The sequence below is a fragment of the Pipistrellus hanaki genome (genome assembly GCF_964339955.1).
Source record: "Pipistrellus hanaki genome assembly, chromosome: 12".
In the NCBI taxonomy this organism is placed as follows: Eukaryota; Metazoa; Chordata; class Mammalia; order Chiroptera; family Vespertilionidae; genus Pipistrellus; species Pipistrellus hanaki.
This window is the reverse complement of record NC_140514.1, coordinates 47,637,653-47,660,929: the sequence shown is the minus strand read 5'-3', so window position 1 is coordinate 47,660,929 and position 23,277 is coordinate 47,637,653. Positions and strand designations below refer to the sequence as shown.

At 39.6% G+C, this 23,277-nt stretch overlaps 1 protein-coding gene across 1 annotated transcript in view; it reads right to left on the bottom strand.

Annotated features, from left to right (window-relative positions):
* The window catches only part of DNAH6 (dynein axonemal heavy chain 6), a gene marked incomplete at its 5' end in the record, with an annotated part of 204,336 nt that overhangs the window by 144,916 nt on the left and 36,143 nt on the right, over window positions 1-23,277 (bottom strand). Inside the window, 8 exons of the mRNA XM_084900943.1 lie at window positions 3,084-3,227; window positions 5,033-5,146; window positions 9,169-9,297; window positions 12,537-12,788; window positions 14,376-14,528; window positions 16,101-16,252; window positions 19,161-19,281; window positions 22,103-22,303. Of these exons, the coding sequence (XP_084757069.1) occupies window positions 3,084-3,227; window positions 5,033-5,146; window positions 9,169-9,297; window positions 12,537-12,788; window positions 14,376-14,528; window positions 16,101-16,252; window positions 19,161-19,281; window positions 22,103-22,303 (1,266 nt within the window). The remainder of the gene's footprint in view (window positions 1-3,083; window positions 3,228-5,032; window positions 5,147-9,168; window positions 9,298-12,536; window positions 12,789-14,375; window positions 14,529-16,100; window positions 16,253-19,160; window positions 19,282-22,102; window positions 22,304-23,277) is intronic.

Sequence of the window (23,277 nt, the reverse complement as noted above, 5' to 3'; positions counted from 1 at the left end):
TTTAATAGGAAAGGCAGACAACATGCAAGATCAGATCGGAAATGTTAATATGAAGATGGAAACTATAATTAAACAGATGTTAAATATAAAAAGATGATAAGAAAGATAAGGAGAGCCTTTGATGAACTTGACACAGATAAGAAATCAGTGAACTTAAAGATAAATGAGTAGAAATTCCCCAAATTGATACACAGATAAAAATTAGTGCCCCCTTCGTCTTCCACAAAAACCTTTAACCTAATATGCAAGAGCTGAGGCACAATATTGGATAGACTAAAACACATGTAATAAAAATTCCAGAAGAATAAGATTTAGAAAACAGAGCAAATAGAGATTTGAAGAAATAACAGCTACATTGCATTCCCCCCCCCCCCCAAATTAAAGACAGATACCAAACCAGAGACCCAAAAAACTCAGAGAAAACCAAGCAGAATAAATGCAAATCATAAAAACTGCATCAACAACAAAATGACATCAACACACACTTAGGAATATTGCATTGCAAGCTGCCAAAACACAATGAAAAGATAAAATATTGAAGGCGGTCAGACAGAAAAAAAGTTGTTATCCACAGAAAATCAGGAAAAAAAACTGCAGCTGATTTCTTGTTAGAAACCATACAAGCAAGAAGATAACAAAAGGATATTTTTAAATTTATGAAAACAAAACAAAACGTGTCAGTACAGAATTATATACCTAGTGAAAATATCACTCAAAAATTTAACAACTTACTTATAACAGAAATTAGGGAATTCATTGTTAGCATATCTACTCAGTAAGGAATATTAAAGAAAGTTCTTCAGGCAGAATGAATATGCTGTGAGTCAGAACCTTAGATCCATATAAAGAAATAAAGAACATTGGAAATAGAATAAAGGTAACATAAATTTTGTTTCCTTTTGTATTATATTAAAAGCTAACTATCTAAAACAAAAATAATGACAATATGTTGTATTTGCTGTATATGTAAAGATAAAACACATGACATTAACAAATACATTAGATAATCAACTGTAGTAATGTACACAATGGAATATTACTCAGAAATAAAAATTAATGAACTATTGCTTCATGTAACAACATAGAGAGATTTTTAAAATTCTAATTAGGCCTGTGGAGATCAGGCTAAAACCAGCTCTCTGACATCCCCTGAGGGGTCCCGGATTGTGAGAGGACTCAGGCTAGGCTAAGGGACCTCACTGGTACACAAATCCATGCACTGGGCCTCTAGTTATGAAAAATGTTGCTATGAACATTCATACGCAAATTTTTGAATGAACACCTGTTTTCAGTTGTCTTAGGTATATAACTACCGTGTTTCCCCGAAAATAAGACATCCTCCAAAAATAAGACCTACTTACAGGTTTCCTTCTGAGTGAAATAAATATAAGGCATCTCCCCGAAAATAAGGCCCCCCTAGGCTAAACATGAGAGATTTGGTCCACTGATTTTGAAAGAAATGGAGTCACAAGAAATTCACCAGGAAATTCAGGAATTGAATTGTTATGATGATGTTCCAGAAGATGATGACATGATTGTCATTGAATAAATGAGTAAATTCTTGATACTGTAGGATTCACAGTTTGTCTGGTTTGTGTTGACAACTACTGTACTACCGTACTGTATACAGGTAATAAATTTCCTTTATTTTCATTTAACAATAAATGTGTACTGTATTCTTCTTTATGGAAAAATAAGACATCCCCTGAAAATAAGACCTAGCGCATCTTTGGGAGCAAAAATTAATATAAGACACTGTCTTATTTTCGGGGAAACAGGGTAGTAGAGTGACTTGGTAAATTGGTTTGAGAAACTGCTAAACCAACAAGGCTTTATAACTTCACCAGAAACATCTGATGCTTCCAGTTCCTCCAGATCCTCCCCTGTAATCTTTCTGATCACAGTCATTCTTGTGGATACAAAGTAGTATCTTACTGTGGTTTTAATTTGACTTTTCCTGATAACTAATGCTGTTCAGTGTCTTTTTATCTATCTTCTTTGGGGAAATGTCTATTAAACCCTTTGCCCATTTAAAATGATTTTTTTTTTACCTTTTGATTTTTGAGTTATAAGAATATGCTATGCATTCTGGATATGAGTGCATATCTTACATGCATTTTTCTAAGTGAATGAGGCCAGACCCAAAAGCCTCCATATTGTCTCATTCAATTTATATCATTTTCTGCCAAAGAAAAGATTATAGGATCAGAAAACAGATCAGTGGTTGTCTGGGGTTGGGACTGAAGATGGAGCAACTACAAAGGAAAAACAGAAGGGAATTTGGGGGGTGGGGATGGGAGCATTCTGTACAACTGTTATGCTGGCTAGGTGACTTTTCCCATAAAATGCCATAAAAATGCCGTTTACTACACGCAAGTTCCAGGATTTCCAAGGAACAAAAGATGGAATGCACACTGTGACAAGTGAATTTTTTTTTTTTACAATTATATGTTCAAAGCACACTACAGGCAATAAAGAAACTGAATACGTAACCTTTAAGAACTGTTTTTGACTAGATAGTGCAAGGTTAAAGGAGAAAAAACTGCAAAAACACTCTTTTCAAGAGGGAACATTTGCTTCTCATTGTGCCCGAAGCTTTGCTTACTCTTTCTATTCATGTCTTCTTTCAGTCCTTTATTTCTTTTTGTTTAAAAGGATAAAAAATAATTTCCCCTTTCCTTCCCATTTCAAGCGCTAGTTTAGCAGTGACAGGATTTAAAGAGCCAGCCCTGCTGCACACCTACTGCAGAGCTTCCCTACCTCCCTCACATCACGGCGCATCTGGAAAAACAGCATATCTGTTTGGTGCAGAGCTGTCGATGGACAAGGCTGCCCTGGCCTCGTCCGGCCACCTATACGCTGAGTGGGTGGGGAAATACTCTCGCTATGAATGCCACTTCAAGCCATGGTATTCAGCTGCATGATTCAGCCAGTTGAGGACATGGCTGTAGACTGTTCCTCCTCAAAAGTGGGGTTTGCCTGTCCTTTCCTCTCTGCGTGCGCAGCAGTTCCTGATGTCAGTATCACTGGCATGGAGCAATATTATTGATTAGAGTTTTAGAGATAATTTCTACTGAACTTACCTTTTCTTTCATTTTTTCCACCTTAAATTTTAGCTGGGGCACTACACTGTTGGGTGGTAAGCCTTTTTCCAATTGAGTCACAAATTTGGAATATTTAGAGACTTGACTGTTTAGTAATTCTGGATCCAGGGTTTCAAATTTGGACTATGAAAATTAGAGGAAAAAAAGAAGTTAAGATACAGGATAATTGGCAAGATTGACACAATGGAATTTTTTATTTTACTCAGATTTTCCAGTAGCAAAATTGTTAATCCAACTCAAGTTTATACTTTTGGAAATGGATTTACTTGTTGAAATGGCCAATAGTCTATTAGGCATATCTTACTATTATTTTCATGTCCTTGTCTCCTACATCAATACATTATTACTAGTCCTGTAATTAATTCTTGGGGACCAAACCTTCTAAGGAAATATACAGCAAATTTTTACTCTTGCTAACTCTAAGTTTCTCATCTAGTATCCTCCTATTGTTTGCTTATCACCCCTTTAATATAAAGGGTTTAAAGTGCCCCCAAATATGCATGCATCTATAAATATATTTCTCAGTTATATAAACATATAAGTGAAATGTCATATGGTCATATGGACTGAGGCATCAGAAATTTTGTAGAACTTTCCTTCTTCCCCTCCAACCCCCAGATTCAACATTTTCTGTCTGACCCCTAATGGGTCATTTTGTGAATTCTGTATGAATTAATCTCACTTTAGAAGCTGCTGTCCCTTCTTTTGGGGTGACCAGAAAACTCTCTAAGTTTCTTCTTTATTCCTCAGGAGTTTCTACTTCTGAGATAAGTGACAAGTGAGTTACACAAAGGCACTTAAAAGTCTCCTGATATTATAGAAGATATTTGTTTGTTTTCTGTTTTTCGCACCAAAGGTAAGTCCTGTGATGGTTTGGACTTGGTCCTCTTTATTTTCCACTGGTATCCCCAGCAGCTAGAACCTTATCTAGAGAACATATTCTATGTCACTGTTAAATTTTTTATATATATTTTATTGATATTGTACAGAGAGGAAGGGAGAGAGATAGAGAGTTGGAAACATCGATGAGAGAGAGTCATCGATCAGCTGCCTCTTGTACACCCCCTATTGGGGATGTGCCTGCAACCAAGGTACATGCCCTTGACCGGAATCGAACCCCGGACCCTTCAGTCCCCAAGCCGACGCTCTATCCATTGAGCCAAACCGGTCTCGGCCTATGTCACTGTTATTTAACCAAGACCTATGACTTGTAATTATAGGTATCAGCACTGTTAGGTTGAATAAGCAAGTGTAAAAGAGTATTTGCGAAGTTATTTATAGGTATTTCTAACACATCCATTTCACACTTGAAAGTATAGATGGTCATCTATTCTGCCTCTTAGAGTGTTGAGCCATGTTGAATTTGAATATAAAGACAGAACCTAGAAACCAAACTCTATAGTACTTGGCCCCCCTAATTAAGTTCATTTACTTTTGAGCTCTCCAGGGAAGATCCCAAATTTCATCACTCTGATTCTACTCTATTACAGGGAACAAATGGCTTCCTTTCCCCCCAGAAGGACAATAAGAACAGAACCTAAGCTAGCAGGAACCTAAAGTGTATAGGTCCCCAATAAAAACCCACAATCCTCGAAAACACTTGGGTGTACTGTATCCTGACAACTCCGGTTCAAATCCCACAGAGCAGTCCAGGCCCCGTGGTGCTCTCTTCAGTTAGCCTTCTTCAGTGGAGGCCCTGAGGAGCTGCCTTCCCACCGTGCATTAAGCTATGAAGAAAGACCTTTGTGCTTTACACTGGGAAAAATATAATAATTCCCATAACATGATAACATTGCATATTTCACCAAACTTAAAATATACCAGATTGCTTAAGAATAGTAATTCACATGAAGATTTTTAAGTGTCATTAAAACAAACATGATTTAAGAATTGAGAGGGTTTTTTGTTTTGTTTTGTTTTGTTTTTACCTGAAACCAGTCTTCTTGGAGTTGATCCCATTCGGTCATAGAATCCCAGAGCAATTGTTTGAGCTTCACTTCAGCACTAACTTCTTCCAAATCTTCAAACTTAGAAACTTCCACCTTTAAATATGTAATAAACAAAATGCACTCTTTAATTTTCAGATATAAATACCTGTTATCCTCCTATTAGGACACACACACACACACACACACACACACACACACACACCTGCACAAAAATTCTTGATACAGTGACTGAGGAGAATAAGTAGGGGATCCCAACTGGAGAAAGGAGAGAGAGAAACAAACGAAGGAAAAAAACACATGCATGTAAAATCAAATTTCCATGTGAATGATAACATATAACTCTTTATATTCCCTTAGAATGAAAATACCCTCTGAAGATGTATCACAAGAGTACCGTGGGTATTTTTCCTCAAGTTGGAGCATACATGCCTATACATGCCCGGCCTTTTTTTTTTTTTTTTTAAAAACAGATGAATCTTCAGAAACTGGGACTTCCTTTAGGGCTTATGCACTTAGCTGACAGAAGAGGAAGATGTTTGCACAGCAGCTGGTGGAGGGAATGGGGTGATTTAAGATGAAGAGGACCACTGGCTGGGTATGAATCCTATAGAGAGAAACGCTGCCGCGGGGACATCTGAAGAAGCTGTTCTCCTGAAGTGTTTTAAAGATTGCCTTGGCTCAGAGGTGGGGAACCTCCAGGGAAGTCAGTTGCATTGAAATTGTGAGCCCCCTCCTGTCCCCCCCAAGATAGGGCTTTGAACTCTTCGGCCAACGGCAGCAGCACACACCTGCACATGGAGCATTCCCAAGGGCAGGTCATATGAGAGGCTGCAAAACTAGTCTTAGGAAACATAACATGATTAAAACCATACTATGCATCTTTTCCAGTCACAATGGTAGAAACCAGAAATCAGTAAGGGGGAGATTTATAAACATGTGGAAACTAAACACATTCCTCAACAACCAATGGGTCAAAGAGAAATTTTAAAATGTCTTGAAACAAATGAACATAAAGTCACTGAGAGGCCACAAAAGTCTTAGAAAATTGAAGACTGAAATCATATCGTGCATCATTTCTAACCACAATGGTATGAAACTAGAAAGCAACAAACTTCTGTTAAGTTTCACTGAGCTGGCTTTTTGTAAAGGCAAACACAATTGACAAACCTATAGCTTGAGAAGGAAAAAGGGAGAGAATACACAAATAAATGAAGTGAAAGGGCAGACATTACAAATGAAAGCACAGAAATATGTAGGGCCATAAGACTCGACCATCATCAATAAGCAATATGTCAACTAATTGTTTGACCTATCAGAAAAAGATAAAGTCCTAGAAATATACAATCTAAAAAGACTGCACCAGGAAGAAACAGAAATCGAAACGGACCAATAATGATTGAATCAGTAACCAAAAACCTCTCAACCCAGAACAGCCCAGGACCAGATAGACAGCTTTATGGGTGAATTCTACCAAACATTTAAAGATGAATTAATGTCTTTTTTTTTCTTCTCTCCCCAGCTCTCCCCAAATGTCAGAGGTGAGAACTCTTCCAAAATCATTTTACAAGGCCAGCATATTAGGGGTCTGGCCCTGCCTTCACAAACAATTAGAAATTATTTCCTAGGCTAGATAGGCCTTCTCTCCCATCCTCCAAATGACTGAGAGAGCTTCAGAAGGAAGGTTGGAATGAGGTGATCACAAAGGAAGAATTAGTCAAGTATAGATACGGAGTGTGGAAGGAGGGGGACTCACCACTATTTCAGGCACTTAGCTGTAGTGTTTTGTTTTAATATATATATGGATTGATTTCAGAGAAGAAGGGAGAGAAAGAAATAGAAACATCAATGATGAGAGAGAATCATTGATCAGCTGCCTCTCCTCTCACATACTTCCTACTGGGGATCCAGCCTGCAACCCAGACATGTGACCTGATGGGGAATCGAACCGTGACCTCCTGGTTCATCAACCTATGCTCAGCCACTGAGCCACACTGGCCAGGCTAGTGTAGCTTTTTATCAAGCAATATCTCTTCCATACCTCACTTCCTACCGAATATAGTACTATCTTGTAGGTCAGTTAACTCAGCCTGGGAACAACATTGAACCCTAGTTCTCGCGTGCACAAACCTCCTGCCTCAAGTGCTGCACCAACCACATCGTGTAGGGGCGAGCTTGTTACTTTATAGATTGGTCCACCACCCCTGGGCTCTGGAGTGGATGGCTCCTCAGACCACTTTTTGGCCATCCATCCATTCAGGGTCTGGGAGAGGTGGATGTGTTCTCAGGGGAAATCCAGGCGCTCCCCCAAACACTTTGAGGGAGACTAATAACACCTCCCTCTGCGGGTGCCCCACCTCCTGGTTTTGACCCTCGAAATCTGTTCTATTCTCTTCCACTTTGGTCTCCCCTAATAGCTGTTTAGAGCAATTGTATCTCTCACTCACTTCTCTTCATTTATTTTGAAGTATAGCTTTTAGTCTTTCAAACCTAACCTCTTGGATCCATCTATGCTCTGGTTTAGCAAAATCCTCTTTTGTCATCAAATTGGCACATCAAACCAGGGCAACCAGGCAATAGTCATGGACTCATAACTCACACATGGATGTAAGAAACTTGAATATTACTTAGGAAAGGAGTTGACCACATTTAAAAAAAAATCTGCCTACATTTTAACACAGAAATTACTGTCTGTGGTCTGAGGGTATATTTGTAATTCACAGTAACTTTTTAATAAGGAAGGTATTTTGCCTCTAAAGTGTGCTAATCTGTAAACACTTGAAAGGCAGCCAGACTGTTCCAGCACAGTGACTGAGCACACACGTGTCCGAGCATCCCACGTTCACAATAACGCTGTTTAAAATGCTTGTGCATTGGTGTCATGTCTGTGGACATGTTTTAAAAACACATTGTAGCCAAAACCGGTTTGACTCAGTGGATAGAGCGTCGGCCTGTGGACCAAAAGGTCCCAGGTTCGATTCTGGTCGGGGTCATGTGCATTGGTTGCGGGCACATCCCCGGTGTGGGGTGTGCAGGAGGCAGCTGGTCGATGTGTTTCTCTCATTGATGTTTCTAGCTCTCTATCTCTCTCCCTTCCTCTCTGTGAAAAATCAGTAAAATATATTTAAAAAAATAAAAAAATAAAAAAAAATAAATAAAACTGGGAAGATTGAACCAGTTTTAAACAAACAAACAAACAAACAAACACACATGTAGACTGACAGCTCTCAAAGGGAAGGGCGGAGGAGGGCAGGAAGAGACCAGCCAAAGAACTTACATGCACATGTGCACAGTCCATGTGTTACAGGATTCCAGGGCAGGGGGAATAGGGAAACTGAGACAGGAAAATTAAAATAAGGCCAGAGAGTGTAGGAACTAACTAATTGTTAGGAACAATCTAAGGATAATAAGCATTATCCTCTCCAGTCAGGGACACAAAGCACATGGTTTAAAAACAAAAAACAAAAAAACTCCCTAAGGAGAGCGTGCAGAAAGGGAGGGAAAGGGAAAGGAAAAAAGGGCAGTGTTACCCCCTAAGCAGAGAAGCCAGCAGTCTCAAGGCTTGGCAAGAAAAAAATTGCCAGGTGTTTCTCCTGAATTCTGGAAAGGCCACAACAAAGTGCAAAAAAAGAGACCTTGAGAATTAATCTGTACCAAAATAGTCAGCAGAGGGATTCTGAGACCTACAGACAGGGAGGTATGCCACCCCTCAGACCCCCACCCAACCGCTCTTCAGATTAGCTGAGAGCCGTCTGTGCTTCATAAGCCAGATGTATGCTTCTCCTTTTCTCAATAAAGGTGCATGCTTTCATTGCTGTTATTAATTGGCTTTTCACAATACAGTTAGGGTCTCTCATACAAATTCATGTATGTGAGAATATGTGGATTGAGGTTGGGCACAGCCCGCTCCCGCTGGCTCAGGGGCTGGCCTGTCACACCTCTCTCGTGTCCGTGAGAGGTGCCTCTAACACCTGGGCACAGACTATATTTAGGTGAAGGCCTGAGAGGAGGGGGAGTCGGATGGAGGAAGACAAAGGGAGGAAAGGGGGACACCTGTAATACTCCCAATAATAAAAATAAATTCAGAAAAATAGGAACACCTGTAGGGCTGTCATTACCTTGAAATTTTTCTGGTAAGATTTGTATTGAAATGCGCGTTTCTGAAGATCATCCAGAAATGACTGCAGCTCAGTCAGTTGGATTTTTACTTTTTCTTGGTCAGCATTAATATCCAAAATCTGGGGATCCTGTAAAATTAAGTAAGTTTTTGGTGAGTGGTTCCTGCTTCCTGATGTAGATCATTGCAATAAGTTAATAAACATTTTCAAAACACATTTTTCGAATTCTCTTCTCACTCTGCTTTTTATAAAATAAATTAAAATGAGGGCTTTACCTGAATTGTAATGCAACACATATGTATTGTAAAAAGTATGGAAATGTTTTAAAAATCTTATCCATGGGGATAACAATTCTTTTAAATAATACCCAATATATTTCCCTTCATCTGCTTTCATGTCCTACACTTCTTCCACAATCGTGACTTCAGGTAAGGAGAGGTGAGTGAGATAGAGAAAAGTAGGAAGAGACTGTAATACAAGGAACATTCTCATTTTATAATAAACAAACTAGAAAGCCTTTGAATTCTGAGAGGGAAGAAGAGGGAAAGTAAAGAATAAATGGACAGACATGTTTTCCAGCTGACCTGGTGGGTGGGAGTCCCACCTGGTGAACAGGAATGGAAAAGTTTAGGGAAAAAGTAGAAACACCTAGCCAGGTTTGGTAGAATCTGAGGCAACTGAGGCATCAGGACTGTGATAGCCGTGGCTTGGGGAGGCCGATGCTCCCATCCCTGATACAGCATGGCCCTGCACTCAAAAATGGCAATCTGCTCCCTTAGAAAACGCGAAGGGAGATGTCCAGGAGGAAGGGGCTTGGGCTGGCTCTCTGGCGCCTCGAGGCTTGGAGGGGCATGCCTGGGATTGTGGACTCCTCCTGGCCTTGATTCTGGCAGGGCCACTGCTGAAAGCACTGCCGGACAGAGGACGTCTGAGGTCAGGATTAGCAAATCACAGATTGAGACTGCAGGCGATGGCAGAATGGTGGAATGCAGCAGGAGGGCCTAGCATGGTACCCAAAGAACCAGGAAGGCCCTTTAGCTGGCAGCTGCCCGGGTCCACCAGCCCCAGCCAACCTGCAGGAGAAGCCCTGTGTTCCAGGGGGCATCACGTGGACCGGACGCCCCTCCCCTCCATCCACCCGGAAGAAACGCAGATTTCCGCTTATGGAGCTGCAGGTGGGAGGGGAGGGGAGCCACCGTGAAGAGCTGCTTGATAGGGAGTTCCAATTTTGGGTTAAAATTTATGCCAAAGACGCCAAATACAAATAAAAGAGATATTTCAAACGGAAATAAATTGCGTTATTATCCATTGCCACACTTAGGTTTTTTCCTCCAATTCCCTTTATCACAGGAGTGGCAGCTATGACAGTAAGATGGCACCATTTATGGAAATGGTGAAGTTGCGGTTCTCGGCTGGAGTGATAATGAGTTCATGCCAAACCCTCTGTAGGAGGAGCGCTTGCTGGAGAGAACCTCTGCTCTCATCTCTGTGTGTGTGATTCATGCTCTTAAAAATGCACCACTACACAGAAAGCACTTGCTGGCACTTCTGCTCTCTCTAGGAACCCATCTATACACATGGGTATTGTTTCTAAACAAAGGATAATCACCGGCACTTTATATTGCCTGCTCTGTATGGGAAGACGTATATAGTGCAGCAGCTAACCAGGCCTTTAATCATTGGAAACAGATGACTAAACTTGAAGTCTGGTTCCTTCATTTATTATTACTTAACCTCTTTGTGTCTTGGTCTCCTTCTCTATAAAACATGTGAATAATAAAACTTTATCAGTGTTCTGAGGATTAAATGAGTTAAAACATGCAAATGATCCTGGAAGCATTATTCATCATTGACACAAACCCACAATCCCAAGGTCCATCGACAGTAGAGTGGATCATTAAATTATGATATATAATGAGACACTATAAAATAATGAACATGGATAATAAGCTACATTCACACACAGCAACGTGGATGGGTCTCAGGAATGAAACAAAATCAAAGGGCATACTATAATACTGTGGGATTCTATGTAATCGATGTTCATAAACAGGCAAGACTAATTTATAGTTTGGAACTCAGGGCAGTGGATGCGTGTGGAGAGTAAGAAAGGGTTAGTGATAAAAGGGGACGCTAAAGGAACCAGTAATGTTAGGGTTCTTGTCATGAGTAGTGGATACGTGATGTGATCTCTTTCTGATAGTTCACTGAGCTGTACAGATGCTACAGTATGTACAGTTTTCTCTATGTGAAAATACAAAAGTACTTAATACCTGACACATAGCAAGTACACAATACATGTTAGCTGCTTTTATGTTCCCATGTTTATACATTTAAATGTATGTTGTAATCTTTAATGTCTGTTTTATATTCCTTTGAGTACATGTATCTTAACCCATTATAATAATCCTTTGTTGCTGGACATTGACTTTCCACCAATTATTCTGATTTGATTATAACTTTGTATGGTTCTATACTTCTGTAATAAGTTTTAGTCAATGTTAATGATAATGGATCCTTACAAAATCAGATATTCATATATGTATCAGTTAAGAATCACCCAGATGTCTATTTTAAATTATTTTTAAAAAAGCCGAAACCGGTTTGGCTCAGTGGATAGGGCGTCAGCCTGCGGACTGAAAGGCCCCAGGTTCAATTCCGGTCAAGGGCATGTAGTACCTTGGTTGGGGGTACATCCCTAGTAGGGGGTGTGCAGGAGGCAGCTCATAGATATTTCTCTCTCATTGATGTTTCTAACTCTCTATCCCTCTCCCTTCCTCTCTGTAAAATAAATCAATAAAATATATTTTTAAAATATTATAAAAAATTCCCCTTGTATCTTTTGTATAGTAAAATTAGTGCAAGTTAACCAAATATTCTTTATTATCATTATTACTTTACTTAAAGGCCCAGCACACGAAATTGTGCAAGACCAATCAATGCACCTCCTGGCGACGTCATTAAGGTGTTATGGCCACTGGCCTTTTATAATATAGATATTCTGCCTCTTCCTAAATAGAAATTTTCCAATATGTGGCTAAGAAAACTCATTGTGAAGTAGCTATAAATATGTTAACAAGTTGTAAAAACACTCATTTTAGAATAATAAGTACAAACACTCATTTAATAATAATAATAAAATTCAATTATTATGTATATACTTTGCTTGCAATGGTCTGAAGTGTATTCAGTACTTGAAGAGAGTTCAGAAATAGAAGTTCAAAGACCTTGTTAATTGGTCAAAATAAAGTCATAGAAAAGAGAAGTTAAATCAGATTAAAATAAAATAGGCTCCCAAAATGGTTCAATTAAAATAGTAGTCAAACTTTACACATTATTTTTTTTAAAAAAATTATTCCTTGACTTACCTGTGCTTGCAGCTTGACATCATTCACTTCAACGGTTAGCTCTTCAAGATCTTTACCCAAATGCAGACAAAATTGCTTAATGCTTGCATCTCTATCACCTACGGCTTTATCGATGGCATTCCGAACAGCAACAATGGATGGCTTCATGGTTGCAAAGACAGCAAAGTCTTCAGGCGGTGTGGGAACCTGATACTGTTCAATGAGCTTGTACATTTGAATCACCACATTGCCTTCATCTTCAAGGCTTTCGATCTGAATGGAAACATAGGTTGCTAGTTAACTACTCTGAGTCCTATTATACCCTGTAGGCCTTGTCTAATACCAGACAGCCTCTGAGCCCTGGGAGCATCGGGCTGAGGAGAGCCAGAGCGTGGTACACAGGCTTCTGGCAAACTGGCTGAAGCCTGTCGTGGGATCACTGCTGTCATTGCTACAATACAGGTAATCAGGCCCAGGGGGTCAGCTGCTCAGAGCTGAGTACAGTGAGCCTTATTCTTATGTTTATTTTTCTCCTTTATCTTTTGTGCCAATATTTAAGGTTTTCAGGGACAACGAGTGCTGTGAGGATGCTCAGCTGTAATATCAGAGCTCCCGGCATGTGTGCTGAGCTGTGACTGTCCCAGCCCAGCCCTGAGCTGTGGACAGGCCATGTTCCTGCCTGCATAGATTCAGACCTCTAATCTATGATGGGTCTCCCACTATCCTTTAGTAAAGACTGTTTCTACCTCTAACTGACTACAAGCATCTTCACCTTGATGTCCCACCTTCAGTGGACAGTGTCTTTCCTAATTTTCTGCCAAGGGACTCTCCAATGTTAAGGGAATCCTCCCCACCCACCCCTCCCCCCACCCCAACTCTGCGATAGGGTTATAGACGAAGCATCCATGTTCATCTAACTTGACTCAACCTCCTGGTCACAAGCAGCATTAAACTGGGAGCTAGCAATCTGACAACAGTCTGACCTCTCTCTTGAATGTGGAAAGAGTTAGACTGTGGCTGTGGGCAGAGGCCATTTGCTTCCACGTGGAGAAGATTGCAGAGAGAGGCTTTCAGGGAACCGGGTCTCAGCCTTTCGCTTGCATCACCATCCCCTTGGAAAGCTTGTTAGAACAGATTGTTGAGCCCCTCCTCCAAGTTCCTGATTCAGAGGTCTGAGGTGGGGCGGAGGAATAGGCACTTCTAGTAAGTTCCTATTGCTACTGCCGCTGCCAGTTTGGGGACCACCCTTTGGTAAATACTGCTCTAGGGTTCCAGGGAGGAGCAGTGATGAGAGGTGGAAAGAGAGAGGCCTTCTGGTTTCCCTAGGCTGTATTAGTTCATAATTCCTGTCCCTTTTGTTGGGGGGGGGGGGGTTGTTAATCCCCATCCAAGAATATTTTTTTCCATTGATTTTTAGAGAGAGTGAATGGAATGGAGGGGGAGAGAGAGAGAGAGAGAGAGAGAGAGAGAGAGAGAGAGAGAGAGAGAGAGAGAGAGAGAGAGAAATATCGATGTGAGAGAGACATATCAATTGGTTGCCTCCGCATGCTCCCTGGCTGGGGGTAGGGATCGAAGCTACAATATAAGCTATTTTACTACTTATTTCCATATCTGCAGAATAAAAATGATCTATACTTCTTTAGTTTTTGTGAGGATTTAAAATGTACTATAATGTCTGACCAGTAGCAGGAGTCCGAGCAGTGTTCGCTGTCGTTGTTGTGTATAGGGCATCTGCTTACTTTGTCTGAAAGTGTTTCTGATATTTCCACAGCTGTTTCTTGAGCTTCAATCCCTTAGTTTCTTTTATCTGTCATTACCTATCACAAGAACTGCAATAATGATTTATATGAATCAACTCACCCTTTCTTGAATTTCATCAAGAAATACTAAGCTGTTAACATATTCTATGGTGGTCGATGGAGCAAATTCAAGTTTGTACTCTGCATCTTGTGCCTCAGAGATAATGGCATCCACTTTTTTCTTGCTTTGACAAGGAAGCATATAATTTAGCACCTAGGGAAGAAAAAGAAAACATAAATAATAACTGCTTGATTATATTTTCATTTTACTATACATTGTAGGTCAACTCTAATTAAACATCTGTTCAATCAGCAAGTATGGGAAACAGCTATGTATATAAAGGGACTTACCCCCCCCCCCCCCCCCCCCGCCCCACACACACACACATTGAATCCCTGCCAGGTAAATGAACCAAGAAGGAGATAACTTCCAGAACAAACCAGATTACACAGCTTATTTAAAACTTTGCCTAAACTCTCTGAGCTCTTGTACACACCCTTTCTGTTACCCTGCCCTGTGTACTCCTCAGCATCTATTCTGCTCCTTTCATGCCGGGTGGTAGCCATGTGGTTTGGTGGGAAATAGATCAATTTCTCCTTCAGAAACAAAGGTGGAGGCTGATTGGTCACTAGGCACACAGGGGGCTGGCTTCCACTGGCCCGTGTGGTTGGGTAAGGGTGGACCTCTGACCTTCCTTGGTTCAATTATTAGACAGAGGCCCGGTACTACTGCTTAACACTGAGAGAAATGTATGCTCAGCATCCCAATCTCTCTCTCTCTTTCTGTCTCTGTGCAGAAACAAGGAAATAATGACTTTTCACAACCAAGTCACCAATGTGAGGGAATGTTAGCTTTATGACAAAGCTGGTACATCAGAAGGCTCAGTAAAGGCAATGAAATAAATAGGTTCTTGGTAACACCATTGAGTCACTAGATCAAACCTCTCATGCATAATCTCCCTGTTTGTTGTTGTTGTTGTTTTTCTTAAAGCTGCATAACTTATAAGTTTTCTGATTGCTTAAGCCAATTTGAGAGCAGTTTTCTTTGGCTTGGTATATAGTAGTGCTTAAACTGCTGAAATTCAATTGAATTTGCTCCAATTGTACATTTTGTCCTTTTCAACAGATGACGAAGCAAAGCTCTAGGAGAAAGCCCAAGGTCATACAACTAATTACAGTGACAGAACAGGTACCAGCACTTCTGAGCCATCTTTTATAAAGGGCTCAGAAGTTTTCTGTAAGGGCCAGATGGTAAATGTTTTAGATTTGCAGGACATACAGTCTCTGTCACAACTATTCGGCTTTGCCCTTGTGGTGAGAAAGCACCCACAGGCTGTACTACACCTAAGCCAATAGGCATAGCTGTGTTCAATAAACTGTACAAACCTGTGAGCTACCAAAGTACCAAAATAGAACCAAATCTTTAAGGACAGTTTCAGATCAGGAAATGATCTCCAAAGTGTGATCTCAGTATCCTCGAGTAAAGAAGCATTCCCACCAGAACGTGACACTAAGAAGCCCTGAAATGCTCCCACAAAGGAAAAAGAAGTAAGAGGAAGGTGCTAGTCTGAGGCTTGCAGTCCCCTCTCTTTCCTCATCTGAAAGCTGACTGTGCTTGGAATAGGAAGCAGAGTATGGGACTTTTCCTAGAAATTAAGAATACCCAGTGGACTTACGTTAATTTTAAATATTGGCAATACTAGAAAATACAGTTTATTTGCAGTAGGAAAGTCATAAAATAATTGTAGAGGTCATAATTAAAATTTTTTTTCTAGTTCATAGTTACCTCCAAGCATCGCAAAGGTGATGGAATTAGTTTTTCCTTTAGCTGCTTAGTGTCAATGAGCAGCAAGCCTACATTTCTGGTGGGTCTTAGGGCTAAAGCATCCTTGTGCTGTCTGTGATACTTTTCCAGTTGTTCACTGAAGAACTTAACATCTGCATAAAATAATTCATACAAAGCAACACATTATATTAGATTTTGAAGGGTTGTTGTGACATATATGAAAAATCATTGCATTAATAGATATACTTATATATTTATGTTATTCCTATGTAAGCTTCTTTGTGTAACTTTAACATGTTAACTCATAGTTCTTTATATTTTATTCTTGTAATAAAAAAACTAATAAAATGTTATAATTAAATGTTTTAAAGTAACTATTAAATATGTAAATATGTTGCCAGCTCCTATTAAGAGGAGGCAGGTGAAAATAATATAATTACAGTAGAGGATCTAGTTTGGAATGGACTAGATTTTAGAGTAAGGTTAATTTGAAATTGGGTTCTCCACAAATAAATGCATTTTGAGGATATCCTATATAATAAAGAAGTAATATGCAAATTGACCATCATGCTCTCACTAGATGGCTGCCTATGACCAGGCTGGAAGGGGAGTTAGTGAGAGACGACCAAACCACTGAACAGCAGGCTGTGTGAGGCAACGAGGCTGGCGGGGGGGCAGGGGGAGTTATGGATGACCAAGTTGGCAGAGGGGGGCAGTTGGGGGTGACCAGGCTGGCAGGGAGGGGACAACCAGGCTGGCGGGGGGAGGGGGGCAGTTAGGGGCGACCAAGTTGGCAGAAGGGAGAAGTTGGGGGTGACCAGGCTAGCAGGGGGGCAGTAAAGAGTGACCAGGCCAGTGGGGGGAGGGGTAGTTAGGGGCAATCAGGAAGGCAGGCAGGTGAGCAATTAGGAGTCAGCTGTCTAGGATTGTGAGAGGGATGTCAGACTGCCAGTTTAGGCCCAATCCTGGGGGTTGGGGATTGGGCCAAAACCTGCAGTTGGACATCCCCCAAGGGGTCCTGGATTGGAGAGGGTGCAGGCTGGGCTGAGGGGACCCCCCTGTGCACGAATTTCATGCACTAGGCCTCTAGTTAACAATAAAAGCTTGACACACAAAAGATCAAGCATAGCTAAAGTTTTCTCCGTTCCTCTTCCCACCACCTCTGCCAACCTGCTCGCACATCATGGTCAGGGTCTTTGCCAGCTTGCATCTGCCATGTGCTGCAGTTGGGTTTCGATGACCTTCCTGCCTCCATTTCCCCCCTTCCCCAGTCCACCTGAAACCAGTGGAAGCCTGCTTACCCTTGAATATACTTTTATCATGCTATTGGTCAAACTCAACCTTTCCTAACAGACACATGGTTCTAAACTATTACTCTGCTTGCCTTTCAAAATCCCGCACCCTCTCAAATTTAGCTAACTTATTTCCAATTAGTTCATCCATGTGGGTCAGACTGAGTTCCTGAGTGAGACCTGGAGATCAAGAGTATTTATTCCTGCCCTCATCCATGTCCTCTCCTCTCCTGAATAATGGTGGAGTTTGACATGTATAAAGAACACACCAGACAGAGTGTTTGAATACCTAGGGTTAGGTCACTTAATCTTTCTGAGATTCAGCTTCCGAATAATAGAAAAAAGGACTGCAGCTCCTGAGCCGCATGTGGTTCACAAGCTGCAGTTTGCCGACCACTGGTCTAGTGCTTTCCAAACTTATTTGAACAAAGTCTTTTATTTTTATCCTCACCCGAGGATATGTTTATTGATTTGAGAGAGAGAAAGAGAGGGAGAGAGGAGATAGAGAAACAGCGATGTAAGAGAGAAACATCGATCCGCAAGCATTCTGTTGAGAGATTGAACCTGTAACCTAAGTATGTGCCCTGACTAAGAATCGAACTTGCAACCTTTTGGTGTACAGGATGATGCTCCAACCAACCGAGCCACCTGGCCAGGGTGAACACAGAGTCTTTTTACATGGTATCATGTAAATATCCTTTCTTATAATGTTCCAAGAAATATCAGTTTTATACATAAAAATTAGAATCAATAAGGTTATTGATCTAATAACCATGTTTCTCTTTGACCATAGTCACAGAGCCAAAGAGAAACAGAAAAGCAAAGCTAATTTCTATCTCTTTTTGAGATTGACAAGTAGGATGTACAGTGATTAAGCACACAAGCTTTCAAGTCAGAGAAAAGTGTTTCCAAACCACTTACTAGCTGTGAAATTTTGTAGGCTCCTTATCTCTAGATGTCTCTAATTCTCTATTCATAAAATGAGAATACCAATACTCACCTCATAGAACTGTAAGGATTAGATGAGATACCCAAAATATTACTTATCATAGTATCTAGCAAGTCATTAGTGCTCAGCAAGTACAGAAGTTATGAGTAAATACTGATTTATAGAAATGCAGTGGTAAGATATGGCTGACAATGTCAGGAAGCCAGAACCTGTCCCCTGATCATCTTCTGGGGTTGTTCAGGAGACACTCTGGCACAAAGTTCACTCAAACAGACATTTATTAATTATTTATAATATGTGCAAGGCAATGTTACAGTATTTTGAGGGATTATGATAACAGGCGAGGCCTGCTATCTAAAGGGCAAAGTTACCTTCTATTAATCTCTAGCAAACAACTGGGTTTAGAAGTTTAGGGATTAACAGAGTTTCCAAAAACAGGAGAAACACAGCATTCAGGAGTCTAAGCCAAGCTACTCCAAAGTCCCAGCCAACAGACAGTGCCTGTGAGACTCTGGTTCCAGGACTGGGACAGGATGGATGAACCAAGGAATCGATGAAGGGAAACCTGGGAGTCTGGTGGTCTCATCCTCAGGGGAACTTGAAGGATTAAAGTTGTCCAGTGTGAGGATGTGGTAGCAGAGGAGTGGGAGGCCTTTGGCTCAAGACTGGGAATAGAAGCTCTAAGTGACTGGAATTGGTTCCTTGGGTTCAGCCTATTCCATGTGCTGAAATGCTCACCACCAGACAAATCTAGAAGGCTACACTAGTAAACCTCGATTCCCTATAAAAATGATTAGTAAGGAAAATTGGAAGAGTTACCAGGTTCCTGAAGTTTAAGAGCTTCTAAGTCAAGACTTTCATTTTCCCTGTAGAATAACTGGAACTTTTCAAATGTAGCTGCATATAATTGGGCAGATTCAAATGCTGCCTTTATGGTTTCCTAAATGTTATAAATAAAGACAATTATTTTTCCTGAGCAGAAATGTAAATAAACAAACACAAATGCCTGCTCTGAGTCCAACAATATGCTTTGACCTGGGGATACGTAAGTGAGAAAAGATGCCAACCTACAGGTCCAGGAGTAGGCAGTTAATGAGTCTCTTAAGAAGTTACAATTTTTAAAAATCTTTGAATCTGACTTTCAAAGAATTGTTCCTTATGATGAAAAGAAAAGCAAACTTGTAATTTTTTAGCTTCACTGTGAACTTACACATCACTGATAATCCTATGGCAAGAGACAATGTCTGTTTCCAAATTGCAAATGTTATGTCTCAGTTTAAGTGTTTTTGAGCAAAGGCAAAAGTGTTCAGCATATCTATAGAATGGATTGCTTAATAATCTTACTATGAAATCCTCTGTAGTGGCAAGGCTTTTTCCAAAATACCTTCATAATTTCCCCTAATAAAACCCTTTTCTTCACTTAATCTTGGCTAAAACCTCCCCTTCCCCACAAAATCTTTTCAAATCAAAGCAATAATTTCCCATCATTTCAGTCAGTATATATTATCATAGTTCAATGCCTGTGAAAGGCAGTTAGCCTTGGTCCATGACTCACTGGCTGCATTCCATAGCCTTCCCTTATTTTTTCTACCAAGATTTTTTGCAAATGACTACAATTTGTCCCAGGGAAAACTGGAGGTGATCAATGGAATTGCTCATTCCCAACATTCTCACGCTAGTCATGCTTTATGGAAAATAGCTACCCTGTTTCCCCGAAAATAAGACAGTGTCTTATATTAATTTTTTCTCCCAAAGTTGTGCTAGGTCTTATTTTCAGGGGATGTCTTATCTTTCCATGTGCTAGGTCTTATTTTCGGAGGATGTCTTATTTTCGGGGAAACACAGTAGTAGTAGAAAGTTTAGTGACATAAAAGAGCACACACCCTATATAGTTACCTCTAGCTATTTGTTCATTTATTTCCTTTTGATAGGCTCTTATCTATTCTTCTACACTCTTGCTATTGTTTATTTCTTTACATTAAAAATTGAGAGGAAGGCCTGACCAGGTCACGGTTCAATTCCTGGTCAGGGTACATGCCTGGGTTGTGGGCTCAATCCCCAGTGTGGAGTATGCAGAAGGCAGCTGATCAATGATTCCCTCTCTTCATTGATGTTTCTATCTCTTTCTCCTACTCTCCCCTTCTCTCTGAAATCAATAAAAATCTGTTTGTTTGTTTGTTTGTTTGAGAGGAAGAAATTATGTCAAACTTGTGTTTCCTTTGAGCTTACTTAATAATATCTCTGATTTGTGATCATACAGGTCATAGCAACATATTCAAAATATGATTTGAAACCTTTGTATTCTGAAATAATTTCACATTCACATTGCTGGAATAGTACAAAGAATTCCATATATCTGTCACCAAAATTCCCTAAAATTCCTTATCATATTTGCTTTATCATTCTTTCTCTATATATATTATTTTACTATGAAGCATCTGGGAGAAAAGTGATGACATGAGAGACTTTTACCCTTAAATATTTCAGATGTACTTACTAAACACAAGAATGTATTCTTACATGAGCATAGTACAATAATCTAAATCAGGAAATTAACATTAACATGAATTTTATTATCTAATTACAGACCTTATGCAAATTTTGCTACTTGTTCCAAAAATGATTTCATAGAAAAAAAATTTTTTTTTCTGGTTCACTATCCTATCCAATATCATGTTTATCATCTTGTTATTTCTTTTGATTTCCTTTAATCTGGAACAATTCCTCAATCTTTATTTGTCTTTCATTTTTGAAAAATATATCTCATTTGTATGTGTGCTTTATACTACCTAGTGCTAAGATTCAGTTGCACATTTTGGCATTAATACCACAGAAGTAATAGGAGTTTTCAGTGCATCATGTCAAAAGAGACATAACAGCCATTTGTTGTGTTACTGGTCATATTAACATGTTGGTTAAGGTGGTGTCTGTCAGCCTTTATCTCTGCAAACTTACCGTTTTCCCTTTTGAAATCAATAAATATCTTATGCAGAGGTGCTTTGAGAGAATGTCCTGTTTCTCATCATACTTTCCCCTACACATTTTAGTATGTATTGGAGGTACCTGCCTATTTCTATGATGGCTCATGTGTCTCTATTTATGCTCCATTTATGTTTTATTAGAGGCCCACTGCATGAAATCCTTGCAAGGGGCTCGGCCCTCGCAGCCACTCATAGCCTCGGCTAGTCCTCACAGCCCCAGCTTCGTCTGGAAGGACGTTTGGCTGTTCGGTCTAATTAGCATACTGGCTCCTTATTATATAGGATTGCATCTCTTGTATAATAAAAGTGTTTCCTTTTTTGTTCTTTTTTTAACCTCATTTTCTACCCCTGAAGTGATGTTCTCTCAAATATCTTTCACTTTTAATTCCTTTTCCTGTTGTCAGTGTTCTTATCAACCAGGACTATTTATTTACTTAGTTATTTTGTTAATCCTCATCTGAAGATATTTTTCCATTGACTTTTAGGGAGAGTGGTAGGGAGAGGGAAAGACATGTGATGGGCACAAGCCCTGACCAGGGCCTGGGCTGGGGAGGAGCCTGCAATCAAAGTACGGCAGTGCCCTTGACCGGAATTAAACCCGGGACCCTTTGGTCCACAGGTTGATGCTCTATCCACTGAGCAAACCGGCTAGGGCTAACTAAAACTTTATAAAAACAGTTTACCATTTAGAGATTAAATAGCATTCAATTCAAAGATAAGAAAGGAAGAAAATATATTGCTCAATTTCTTAAATATTAGTTTCAGTAAAAATTAATATACCTTTATTTGAAAGATAATTGTGTGAAAATTCTTGTCATCTTCAAATACTGACGACAAGCTTGGACCTAATCCACAAGTTTTTTCTTCAAGTTTGTTGTTAATATAAGGCCGGGTGAAAGCATCAAAATATGTGTCAGGCACGAGATTAGGAACTGATAACACGGAGTTCTGAAATTGATTAATTGCACCTGAAATACCACTCTATTAGAGAGAAAAGAAGAAACATAAATGTAAACACAAACATGGTTATATTTATGAATTATTTTGAATTTTCTGAAATACTAAAATAAGAATAACTAACTGAACCATGCCAGATACCGTGTTGATTCTAAGTATATGAGAAATCAGAATACACAGCCCCTGCCTTCAGGAAATATATTTTCTAATTGAGAGAGAAGCAAATAAAAATTATAACAGATATGATGAATTATATATTTGAAGTATAAACAAAACACAGAGAAGTCATAAGGGAAGGCAGGTCAAAGTATGCCAAAGAGAATCAGAGAAAGTTTAAAAGGTGAGTTAAAAGTTTATACTTTGAGTAGTTATTTCCATTATAAAAATCTATCCTAAGAGGAAAAAATAGATATGTAAATAAAGATTCCTGTGCAAGGACACTCACTGCAGTATTACCTATTATTAACGAAATACCTAAGTGCTCAAAAAAAGGAATAGTTAGACTGTAATAAATTTATACAATAGAAAAATAGAGACCCCTTCAACATGGCGTCTCCAAAGATTAATCAATGATATGGAAAAAAGCTTATGATAAATGTTAAGTTTAAAGAAGAGAGAGTGCGGGATAAAATGGATATGTAATATTCTATTTAAAAATGTATTTATAAAATCTCATGGTAAGTTAGGTGTGTTGGTATATCAGTGAAACAAAAGTGGGGAAAATATAAAAATGTTAAAGGGTTATTCCTAATTCTGACACACTTAATTATAGATTATTCTAATTATCATTTTTGTGTTTGTCAAATTCACTTCAATGAGCACTTATTATTTTACTAGAGGCCTGATGCACAGATTCATGCACATTGAAAGAAAATTAATTAGAAGGTGGCTGGCGGAGTGGGACTGGGCCAGATGGACCGGACACGCTCTAGAGCAGTGCTTCTCAATCTTTCTAATGCCGCAACCCTTTAATATAGTTAGTTCCTCATGTTGTGGTG